The following is a 12494-nucleotide window of genomic DNA, read 5'->3' as shown; positions in this document are numbered from 1 at the left end:
GCAAGTGTGGACCTGGTCTGTCCTTTGGAATAAATACAATTATAATGCTAGAACATGATTTAATTAATAATCAGTATTTTTAAAACCATGTGCTTAATTCTCCAATTGACGTGAATGAGGCTTAAAAGAGGCCTTCTGTTTGAGCTGTAGATCTTATGTGTGATACATAGTCCTTCAAAGCCGAAAGGGGAAAGAAGGGTTGGGAGCCCTTGATCCCAAAATCAGTTTCCTTAAGATCTCAAAATCTTTAGCATTTTCGCTTGCTAAGTAGTGGCTTAGGTTGATTTCAAGCTGATTCTTCCTTTTCCAGGCTCCTTACCACAATCGGTTTGCTGCTCTGAGTCACACAGACCAAATAGATTATTTTATTATAATTATAATAATAACTGATGCAATCCGTTCAGTGGGGACAGGAACAAAACCTCTTTGTTAGCAAGGTGCATTGTCTTACATGTTTGCCCGCACACACTTGCAAAGTGATGAAACAACTTGATACCAGCAGTCTTACCAGTGATATTCCCTGAACTGAACTCTGTGTGTGACTTGAAAAGAAACAGTGAAGTGATGCAAGTGATCTAGTAAATAAATCTAACCAACTTGTCTAACATTAGTCAGAAGAAAAGATTAATTCTCTACAGTGCATCCTCTCTTTGTTCCTTTGGTTCTTCTTCATAGCCATTGAATTCTTTCGCTATGTTTGCTTTTTGATGGAGGCTTGAGAAGACCCTCGCAAAGGTGATGTGAACATGTATGTGTGTGCCTGTGGAGGAGAAAAGATGCTTCCGCCTTCTGAATGATCTTGCTCTTAAGCACATTTTCCATTTCAATCCTTATTTTACCTGCCTTTCTCTCATTCTACCTTTATATCTTTTTAAATAAACATCCCAAATAACATCATTTTATATACTCTTGGCTAAGAGAGCAAGCAGACAAGTTGGCATCTTTAGTAACACAGCATCAGATGCACTGTCTGTTTTCAGTCTGAGCTATTTCAGTTGTATTGATTTGATTTGCCTATAAAACTGTGGTGTGTTTCTCTTCTGACACTCAAAATCACACATAACTGCATAAAGGACAGGTGCCAATCTGCAAGCCTGTAGATGTAATCCAGACAGCTGAATATGGGATTGGCAGTTGCTTGAACTCCATCCCGTTTAATATTCATACCTCTCTGTGTGGACAGCACATGGAAACTTGTTTCTCTCTGTGTGTGGCAACTTCCTTGGGCCACACCCATTATTGGAATACCTGTCCTTTTTCATTAACCCACATAAGTAACAAGGAGCCTTTTGCAATTGTCCTTCAGACACACAGGATTGAGCAGCTTGCTTAGGAAGATGAAACATATTTTTGCATGGCAAATTCATCCCTTCCATTTTAAGAGGAAAGATTTTTCTGTTATTGGAGTGACACATTTTAACCATTTTAACCTGTTAACCTGTTTCAGCAGAACCAACAAAGAGTCCAGTAGTGCCTTAAAGATGAACACAGCATAGCAAAAAGTGGGAGAGAGCCCACTTTGCCAAATGCTGAAGTACAATTATCTCTAGGTAGTGTGCACAGAAGCATTGAGGCTCATCAGCAGATGGGAAAACCAAAGGTGGCTTGTTCTGTATGCTACCCTACTCTTTTGTGGTCATGTTCCTCTCGTTATTGAAATAGCTACAGTACCGTTGGCTTAGAATTAAGTGAAGTAGAGCCAATGGGAAGCAAAATAATCAATTCTATTGAATTGATTAAGAGATGGTTGATAACTTCTGTCAAACTGTATTGGCCTGAGGAAAGACAGACCTCTAGACATTTCTCAGAACAGCTTATAGACCCATCCGTAGAAATACATAAAAATGGGAAGTTATCAAGTGGGAAGATCTTACTAGGCAAATTTTGATTTCTGGGCAGTGTGCCCCTGTATGTTGCTCGTCTAGCTTATATTTAAAATAAGAGATGCGGTAACTGACTGGTTGGCTAATGTAGGGGTTGTGACTCCCATGGATCCCACTGTTGCTCTCTCCCAAACCACCAAGACTTTGACTGGCATGTGCCAGCTGGGTGGCACTTTCATTTCATTTAATTATTTGTCACAACCATAAGCCATAACCACTTCCTTGACTGGGTAGCAGAAGCCAAAGAGTGTTGAGCTTAATACTGGCCACATGGATTCTCTTTAATCACACTAGTCCAGTCTGTGCTTTGGGACACACTTTCCTATAATCGCTTCAGTGACAATGTCTCCACTGATATCTCTAAGAGACCTTGGACTTCCTTCTGTGCTATGAGAAAACATGCCTTCTGTTCCTTATTGCCAGAATTTGGGCAACGTGCTTCCATTGTTTCTTATATTTTAAGATCAAAACACCCACACCATGACTGCTGTAACAGCCTCTCGGACCCTGTGAGTAGGCATTAAAAGGATTATGTTGTAATGCACTCAAAAAAAAAGAGCTATTTAAATAAAGAGAAAAATCAGCAATGAGAAGATGTGTTTAGAACAGTATTGGTTGTATAAGCAAGGCAGGAATGTAAACTTTGCACACTTGCATCATGGAATTCTTTGTTGTGTTTTGTTTGCTCCTGCTGTAGAATTGGTATGTGTTGTTTCAGTCCAACAGGGGCGTGCAGCTGCACACCAGGGAGTTCCATAGGAGTTGTTACCATGGAAGGGCCTTTAAGAAGGAAGACGTTATTAAAGGAAGGCAGGAAGCCTACAGTAAGTATGTTTTAAACTATGGCCATGCTCCTATTACCATCATTACAGTTTGCAAGAATACAAAAGAAGTTGCACCAGAGGGCCAAAAGAAGCATGGCAGCAAATTGCCCCATCAAACCAAGCCATGGGCCATCTCTCACTTTCTCCTACAACACTGGTCCTCAACTAGTGGTTCCAGGACCTACAAGTGGGTTGTGTCTCAACAAATGGTGGATCATACCATCTCTCTCTTTGTTTTTTGGCTGGATTCTTCTTCTTCTTCTTCTTTTTTAAGAGAGAGAAAGAGGAAGAGATAAATAGAGACACAGACAGAAGGTGCCTAGAGATGTGATAGAGGACAAGGCACCTTACCCTTTAATAGTTGTGTGTTGTGCAGGTATTTCTTCTTATCTTTGCATGGCACACTGCACTTGCCAAAATTCCTTCTTCTATAGGCCTGTAAAGGTATTGGCACACTCTCCACCTTTATATCTGGTCAGCCTAGGGAGAAGAGGAGAAAGTTACAGTGAAACATTAGAAGTGGGTCCCATGTTGCAGATTGGCTTAATGGCAGGTCCTGAGTCTAAATGGCATTCTAGAAGAGCAGAACATGAATATTCCGATCTTAATAACAAGCCCTGGGAAAATAAACAGAAGCTGCATGAAAGTACAGGTTTCACCTGAGCTTCCATAGGAGATGTTTCTTTTTCACATATCCTGCAGCCAAACCAGGTTTCCCCCATCCTGCACTGTGCATTTTGCTTTTGCTTACCCATATTACACATACTATAATTTTTTTCTCTGTTGAACTTCATCTTGCTAGCTTTGACCCAATATTCAAGCCTGTCCAGATTGTTTTGAATTTTGATTCTGTCTTCTGAAGTGTTAGCTGTCCTGTTTTACATTTCAGAGCCAGCTTGTCTTGCCTGCCTCTCACCTCCCAAAGCACACATAATCCTCCTCTCTACAGATTCTTAACAGGTAGCATTGTTGTGGAGAGAGTATCAAGCCAAGGAAATTTATATAGCAGCTTTTCCCCAGTGATAGCTCTTTTCAAACCTTTAATGAAGGAAGCTATGACCTGATGCAAGAAAATCAGAAGGGGCAAACTTGAACAGGCAGTCTAAAGAATAATAGGATGCTTGGCCCTTTCGCCTTTGCCTCCAACCTCATGTTTCTTTCGCGGCCTTTTAAGCTAATTGTCATGGCTTGGCCCTAGAAGTTTAAAGCATTAAAGAAGCAAGTTTGTAACTGTGCTAACAGATGGACTGGATGAGTTGTAATACATGCTCAGCAACCCTGTGTGTGTGTGTGTGTGTTTTGTGGAGGGGTGGACATAAGCCCTTGTTTTTGGAAGAGAAGCAGAAGAACAGGGTGACCTTTTTTCAAACCAATGCAGCCTCCTAGCTGATAGTTTGTCTTCAGAGAAATGTTCTTAAGTTGCTCCTCTCATAAGCTTTTTCCATAGTTGGACTCATTTTAGTAATCCTGAAGATCTAGACTTGCTTTTATGATACCCCCTAATTTCTTCCTTTCTTCTTCAGCTTTCCTCATGGACTAGATATTGGGTTATCCTTTCAGGATCGACTCTGATCTACTTTGGAGCAAAATCATTAAGAGGCACTGAAAGAAAGCATGTAAGCAAAAAACTCAGTTTTTTCCTCTAGATAAAGTAGATTGTTTTGATGCAACTGGTCGTGCAGGAGGTAGGAGGTTGCTCAGTGGCATGAGCATTTGGGTTCGGGGAATAACCCTGCCACACTCCTTACAGAAAGCAGCCCAGAGTAGCTGCACATCTCAGCTCAAGGCTCTTCTAGCTTGCCTTTTTCCCTTCTAGTATAAATCTACTCCAGGAAAGAAGGTTTCCATTGTGGGCTGGATGGTAGCACTGCCTGATGATCCTGAACACCCTGATATTTTTCAGCTAAATAACCCAGATAAAGGTAGGTATTTTATGCTTCCCTCAGAATGCTCTGTGTGCTGGATGGTAATAAGATGTATTGTGTTTTCATTAATGCTGGAGGATAACTGCCACAATCAGACTCACCCATATGATGGTAGTAACTCTGGTGTGATGAAGATTCCTAGCAAGAAGGGTCAGATCTTCTCCTGGTCAGTGGACTTTTCAGAGGAGAATCTTCTCCTGATTAACACAAGGTTCCGTTGCTCTGTTGATGCTCATTCAACCCTACTGCCATAAAAACAGCCAAGGCAAGAGCCAGTACCTAGTCTTGCCTTATCAGGCTCACAGAAGCAGGCTCTTCTTTGCCTCAATAGATTCCCATTCTCACTCCTTCACAAATGGAACCTTCCATCATCAAACCAAATCTTTTGCTTCAGGCAAACTTTTAAGCCACCAGCCTTATTAAGCCTGGCAGAACTGAAGCAAAGGCAAACCCTTTCATTCAGACTGTCTGCTGTTCAGCGATCAGTGCAGCCTCACTCTGAGCATGGTCCTCTCTCATGTAAGCCCTGCCATGTTCCAGTGCTTATCTGTACCTGTATGTTTTGCCCTGCGCTTGCTTACTCTCTATCCAAATAAATATTTCGCTTTTTAATATTTGTTTTTTAAAAGCTTTCAACTTCTTGCTATTCTCTGTTTCTTGAAACTAATTGGCTCTTGCTTTTTTTGCCTTTTTTTACCGTTGCAGGCAATGTTTACAAGTTTCAGACTGGTTCAAGGTTTCATGCAATACTGTGGCACAAGCATTTGGACGACGCATGCAGAAGCAACAGGCCTCAGGTAAGGCCCCTCTGCCTGGTTTCTGTTTGGAGTACATATGGTAGCCATATGGAAGTCCCTTTCCAGGCTGGGCTAAGGCCACTGCAAAACAAACCGGCAAATTTTGACATGAACTTTGAAAGTTTCCTCCAGGTGGCTGTGTTTGCAAATGGCTATCAGGTAGCACAGAGAGAGAAAGAACCAGCACAGTCTTGCGGTGCTGGGATAGGTCTTGGGATTAGGACACATACAGTGAAGACCTGAATTCTCACTCTTCTTTCACCTTGCCAAATCAAAGAACCAGGTTAGGATAAGTCTAGGTTAGAGAAAGGAGAGGCAACCTAGTTGGGTTACAGCTTAACTTGCAGCTCTGCACACACAAACTAAGCTTTCTTCTACAGTAGAGCCTTCTAATGCTACTGAGGCATTGTCTTTCAGCAATTAGCTGGAAGTTTGTTTTAAACAAAGGTGGCATACAGCAATTAATATATAACCCTATATTATCCAGCAATGTCCTCCCTCAAAATCAAGATCCTTCTATAATGTCTACTCATAACTAAGTTCCATTCAGTAAAGGTCCTTTTTCTGTTTGCAGGTTCAGTTCATTTTATTCTTCCAGGTCAGCATGGCTGAGAGAGTAGCTATTGTCCTTATTTATCCAGTGGCTGTTTGCTGGTGTCTCCCTTGATTGACAGACCTTTTTATTGCTGCATAAGCCAATTTGAGAACCTTTTTTTGCGGAAAAGTGGGATATACATGCTCTTATTAATAAAAGACAGAACTAAGAAAAAAATAGAATAGAAAGAAACCAGGAATTCCGCACTAATGTCCCAGCCATGCAGACCTACAAAGCATTAAAACAGGCTGGCCCCACAAAGAGGAAATTTTCCATTTAAAGGCAGACTTGTTTAAATAAATAGTGTTTCACCTGTCTGCACTACACAGGCTTGAAGTGAAGGAACATGGCAGCCAATAGTGGTTAACTTCAACTCATCAAGTGTGGATTGTAGGATAACATTTGTAGGCTTAGCAGAGCCAGTTTGACGCTCTTATTTCTTTCCATGAGTACTTTCCCTGTCTTGAGGAAGAGACACTTTTATAGACTTTCCATCGATGGCAGGATGATATTTGGGTTTCCCGGTGACTCAAGTAGATTCTGTTCACTGTGCTGACTGATTTCCTATTGTCTGCTAGGTACCTGCAAACCTTATGTCATTCGAATAACATGCGTCCAGTATGTGATGTGACTTCAAGTGCCAAACTGCAGGATGGGAGAATTGTTCCCACTGAAGAACGGAGGACGTAGACTCCAGAGCGAGCCAACTGTCTGTAACAGCAACTTCAGCACTTTTCTATATAACTTGAAAGTAATTATGACACAGCTTCTAAAAGCAGAAAGTGAATGTTGTCCTTAGGACAGGACCTAACCCAATGCACTGATGAGAGAGATGGTTTAGACTGACTGAAGATAACCCCCTGCCCAGCGCAGGATCCTTGAGTCCTTGACTTAGCTTTGTGGTCACAGACTACCGTGGATTTCTGTTCTACCACAAACTGTGCATCACATCTTCTGCGGATTCTTTTTTTTTTTTTAACTGCTCTTTTTATTGTTGAGCTGCTTTATGTGACTGAAGAACATTTAGCCCATGTTGGGTTTTCAATTATTTCTAATGCACAAAACGATTGACAGTGTTAACTTGCTGCAAAGTGTCAATTAGACTAGGACATTGTGGAACAACATTTTTATAACCTTAAGTGCACTGAGTTGCTTGGCAATGTGGCTGCCTCAGATTTTGTATCAAACTTAGGGACAAAACTGATGTTCATACCTGAGCTATTTGGGAAATGTGTATTTTGGCACAAGGTAAACCACCTGTAATTTAGTGTTCCTTTCTTGTAGCTGGTTATGTTGCTTTACTTTAATTTACTGGAGGTGCTCAGGCAAATTAAGAGTCTGTTGCTGCTGAAATTCACTTGGTGTTTAAGGCTCACCCTGGGTCCCTTCACCCCAAAAGAAACATTTGCCTTAAATTTTTTGGTTTTCTTCCTTTAACAGTGGGTGTGGTTCATCTAAAATGTTGAACTGTGCATGTGTCACCTGCACCCCTAGAGCTGCCTTCAGGTCTCCCAGGTCACATGGCATCTGCTTCGCAGAGGAGGTGAGCTGAACAAGTTTTCCTGCCTTGGGAAGAAGGAGGGAGTCCCCTTCCCTTTCTCCCAGTAAGGGGAATGTTAGGTTTACCACCAAGCCCATTCTGATCCACCCTTTCGATCTCATAGAAAATTGGTGTTCAGATTCTACTCAGCAGGGAAAGATCAGTCAAATCATCTCCCCCTTTATCTCCTTAACAATGGCCCTTAAACACTCGGGCACTGCATGCTTGCCAGAGAAGCTGAATGACACAGCACTGGATCTCTGTGGTAAGCCAGTGGTCATTTTGGATGATCAGAGCCCTACATTTTATGAAAGGCACTAGTGGAGGGGTGTTGTTTACTGATCTGACTGGACCTTAATTGTTTTTAAAGATTTTTATTGTAAATGGTTTTCTTTCATGTTAAGTGTCTTGATGATTGTTGACTGCAATTTTTTTTTTAAAATTGTCATGTTGTATGTCTCTGTCATGGTCCTGAGAGTGAAACCCAGTATATGAAGCTAGCTCTTGAATCTTGTCAGCTCCTCATGAGGGGAGTCGGGCAGTTTTCCATGCAAGTGTGTCCCCGGGCACCCTTTTCACTTGGTCAGGTTAGTTGGGAGCTCTGCAGCTGGTTGCCATGTCAGCCCAGAAGCTGACTGTGTGCAAGTGAACAAATGTTTGTCCAGCTACAAATTCCCAAATAGGCAAACAGGATGTTATATTCAGGGTTATTGTTAGGGCCTATTTCTGAGCCTTGTGTTAAGACACAGTTCTGAATTGCTGTCTTGCACAAAGAGATGATTGCAGTTTACAGATCTGGATTGTTCTGCAGAATGAAAGGTTTCTCTGGATTTGCCATCAAAAGTGAAAGTGTAAGAATATGGCTTTGAAAGGACCCTGAATGTACTGATGATGTCCCATCTATCTTTCAGGATAGGGAAAGAGAAATGTCTTGTCAGCTGTATGATTGTCTTTTTAAAAACAACATAAAATTAACTGTCTATCAGCATTTCCTGCAATGTAAGCTAGTACCCTATTCTAGCACCATGGAGAATGCTAGGATCCCTTTTACTGTCGTATTCAGTCCAAGCATTGTCCCTGTTCATAGCAATATTCCTGAATTCTAGCCTGTGCAGGTTCTAAGTATGCCAAAAATACAAAAGAGCTCCCAACCTGAAATAATGAATCTGAGGATGCCAAAAGATAAACACATGAACTGGGCCTTTCCCATGCTGCCAAAGAGCTACACTAAGGGAATTTCAATATGAGACAACATATCACTTCAAGGGAATAATGGTGGTGGTTCACGTTGGCAGTCAGTCAATAATTACAGGGAGGTTTATATGGAACTGTATGGCTCAGTTGCTTAGAGGTTAACATAGACACTGGATAGGGTACAAAATTATAGCTCTTCCCCCAAAGTATATTTTAAACAAAATAGATTCAAACTGCCCAGGATGAGTCCCAAGATCTACATATATCAGTAATCCAGGTGCTCATGGTTAGTGTCATAACGGTCACATTTAACTCTTGTAACAGATGCCCTTTGCTAACTCATTCATTCACAAGTCAGTGTATACTACACATGTAATTTTCAGGGGCTACAGGCATATGCTAAGCACTGCTATAATCAAAGGGATAGTTGGATCATTTTTAGATGCCCTCTAGAGAGCAAAAGCAGCTACTAACCATGTGCATGTAGCGATGTGGAAAATGAATGTTGCCACCCTAAACAAACATACAAAGAAGTAAGTCCCATTGAACCCAGTGGGACTTACTTCTGACTAAAAGTGCTTATAATATGGGCTCCCTAAAAACAAATCTCTTCTTTGCTTTTGAATTATTTCACGAAGAAACAAGCCTTTGAAAAATCACCGTTTTCTCAAAAGAAAAATGCCTCCCCCAAATCTTACTCACCTTCACCAATGTAGATCGATCTCCTCAGCCATGAGGAATTGGAACTGGAAATCAGCAGGGGCCTTGATCTGACATTGCACAGGTGAAAAAGGACACTTGTCATGGTGACACCCATGTGGAGAAGTCTCTCCTTTTCTAATGAATGAAACTTGCATGCAAATGTGGAGGGAAGAAAATCCCTTGGAATTAAACTACTTGAAAGTCCCTCTGCAAAGTTGCATTTGGAATGTTGTGTGTGTCTTTTCTTTTTTTCCTTCAAAGAACTGGTAATGCAAATGGCTGACTGTGATCTTAATTTGTTGTATAGATAGTATTGCATCTAATGGACATGAACATGGACAACTGTACAATAATGACTTCTGTGATGATGGAGGAACATGATGCAGTGTTCAGCAATACAGGCCACTTTGCTGCACAGTGTTTTGAGAAGATGAAATAAATGAGTGATAGAACAGCATATTGATATTGTTATTAGCATAATCCACATTTAAATAGTTCTCTTCCTATAAAAGCATGAACTCTACTTAGCTACTGATTTTTTTTAGTGCACCTTTTACTGTGAATTAAATAATAAAACAATGCATATTGGTACTTCTTAAAATATCACCTCTTATCAAAGGATATCACAGACTCCCTGCTCCAATCTAGAGCCTTGCGTGTCTCTGATATCTGCGTAGCTATCGTGCTCACAGGCTTCCCCACTCATGTCATTGGTGGTCTCAAAGCCATGCCTTCAAGGACATGGGTCTCAGCTCCTTCCTTTGAAATGAAGCGGGAATTGTTCTGTGTGGGATAGTTATCAGTGCACGCCAGAACAGATTGCCCGACCAGGGTGCCGGTTGTGGTGAAAATCGCGCAAAGCTAGCCTCTTGGTTCAGCAATTTTGTAAAAATGTCAAACTGTTTCCAGGGTGACTGTTTTAATGACTTGTGAAGCTATGAGCTATATGGAGGCAATATTATTTATTATTAATTTATTTGTGTGTGTGTGTGTGTATGTGTGTAATTTTACAATTCACTTAGTGCCAAAATGCATGTTTTTCCAATTAGCACCCAGATGAGGCATAGACAATAGTACTCAATTTTTGAACCATTTGTCACATTGTGATGTGAACCGATTTCTATTTTAATTTTCTTGTGAGAACTGTTGCACTATCTCTCTCTTTTTTTAATGGCCGTATTCCAGCAGCCCACTGCATGCCATTTGTGTAAGGCCTCTTCCTAAAAAAAAAAATCTTGTGAATTGTCTCACTCATGATAACCACTGAACTTTTAACCCTTGTGTGGGAGTCTTTTAGGTTTTTGGCAAAGTATTTTGTTACCTCAGTCTTCTATCAGGTTGCTGTATTTTTCAGCTTGTTACATGGATAATGATTGTTTCACTAATTAAAAAACTTTAATGTAAAAAAAGAGTGTAATCTTCCTTTTGAACATGATTTTTCTTCTAAACCTCTGTTCAGGATGGTGTACATGGTTCGTTCTCTCATTTTTAGCCTCACAACAATTCTATGAGAATAGGGTTGGCTGAAACAGTGCGACTGGCCTAAAGTCACCCAGGGAGCAACGGCAGGAGAGGGGGGAAACCCTCACCCCTGCCTGTGGGCTTATCTGAGGCAACTGGTGGGCCACTGTATGAAACAGGATGCTGGACTAGATGGGTCTTGGGCTGGATCCAGCAGGCTGTTCTTAAGTCCTTAGCTGAGCGAGGATTTGAACCTGAGTCTTCCCAGGCATAGGAACACAGGAAGTTGCCATATACTGATGCAGATCGCTGGCCCATCTGGTTTAAATATTTTCTGCACTGACTGGCAGCAGCTCTCCAAGGTTTCAGGCAGGAGTCTTTCCCAGCCCTACCTGGAGATGCGGCCGGGGATTGAACCTGAGACTTTCTACACGCAAGCAGATGCTCCATCACTGAGCTACAGCCCCATCACCTAAGGGAGATCTTTTACAGTGCACTCACATGTAATCACCCATTGAAATGCAAACCAAGGTGAACCCTGCTTAGCAAAGGAGACCATTCATGCTCACTACTGCAAGACCAGCTCTCCACTCCTGTTCCTAGTTCAACACTCTAACCGACTACATCACACTGGCTCTCTTGATTCAGAATTTTTGACATTTTGTTAAATTAATTTTTTTTTTAAAGACTGCCTGATTAGAATGATGTGTAGAAGAAGGAGCACAGTGAAAAAAATGGGACTACAACTAAATGTAAAGAAGACTAATGACAACGGGTACAGCAACCAGCCTCAGAACTGATAACGAAGACATTGAAGTCGTCTATAGCTTCTGCCTTTTAGGAGTGACCATCAACAGTCAAGGATCCAGCAGTCAAGAAATACGCTGCAGACTAGCACTTGGTAGGGTTGCAATGATGGCCTTGGAAAGGGTATTTAGATTCTGTGACATGTCTATGTCTACAAAGATTAGAATCGTTTGGACAATGGTTTTTCCTGTGACACACTATGGATGCAAAAGTTGGACTCTGAAGAAGCAAGATAGAAAAAATATTGACCCTTTTGAACTTTGGTGCTGGAGAAGACTTTTGAGGATACCATGGACCGCCAGCAAAACACACAAATGGATCATAGAAAAAATCAATCCAGAATTTTCACTCAAGGCACAAATGACCAAGCTCAAACTATCATACTTCAGACACATTAAGCGAAGATCCAACTCCCTTGAGAAGTCTGTAATGCTGGGGAAAGTTGAAGGAAAGAGAAGAGGACGACCAGCAACAAGGTGGATGGACTCGATTATGACAGCGATGAATGCACCACTGAGAGACCTTAAAGGCCAAGTTGAAGACAGATCATCCTGGAGAGAATCTATCTATATGGTCACTAAGAGTCAACACAGAATTGACGGCACTTAATCAAACAATCAGACAGTTACAGTCATGTAGCATGGGCTATTGGTTTGCATTTGGTAGGTGATGAAGATGTGGTTCAGCTCTTACTGCCGTGTATCTTTGAGGGCCGTGGGCAAGCCATTGTCTCTGCTATAGGATACAAAAAACACAGTACTTGTTC

At 41.4% G+C, this 12494-nt stretch overlaps 1 protein-coding gene across 9 annotated transcripts in view; it reads left to right on the top strand.

The window, feature by feature from the left end:
• Window positions 1-10869, top strand: part of RALGPS1 (Ral GEF with PH domain and SH3 binding motif 1) — a 167997-nt gene extending 157128 nt beyond the window's left edge. For all 9 annotated transcript variants that reach the window (XM_053281812.1, XM_053281811.1, XM_053281813.1 and 6 more), the window contains 5 exons: window positions 2602-2707; window positions 4231-4323; window positions 4524-4629; window positions 5338-5429; window positions 6603-10869. In XM_053281812.1, coding sequence (XP_053137787.1) covers window positions 2602-2707; window positions 4231-4323; window positions 4524-4629; window positions 5338-5429; window positions 6603-6632 — 427 coding nt within the window. In that variant the 3' untranslated portion in view covers window positions 6633-10869. The remainder of the gene's footprint in view (window positions 1-2601; window positions 2708-4230; window positions 4324-4523; window positions 4630-5337; window positions 5430-6602) is intronic.
• The last annotated feature ends 1625 nt before the right edge of the window (window positions 10870-12494 follow it).

This window comes from Hemicordylus capensis, chromosome 17, assembly GCF_027244095.1.
Source record: "Hemicordylus capensis ecotype Gifberg chromosome 17, rHemCap1.1.pri, whole genome shotgun sequence".
Taxonomy (NCBI): Eukaryota; Metazoa; Chordata; class Lepidosauria; order Squamata; family Cordylidae; genus Hemicordylus; species Hemicordylus capensis.
Note: the sequence above shows the minus strand (reverse complement) of the source record. Positions and strands in the feature narration are given on the sequence as shown.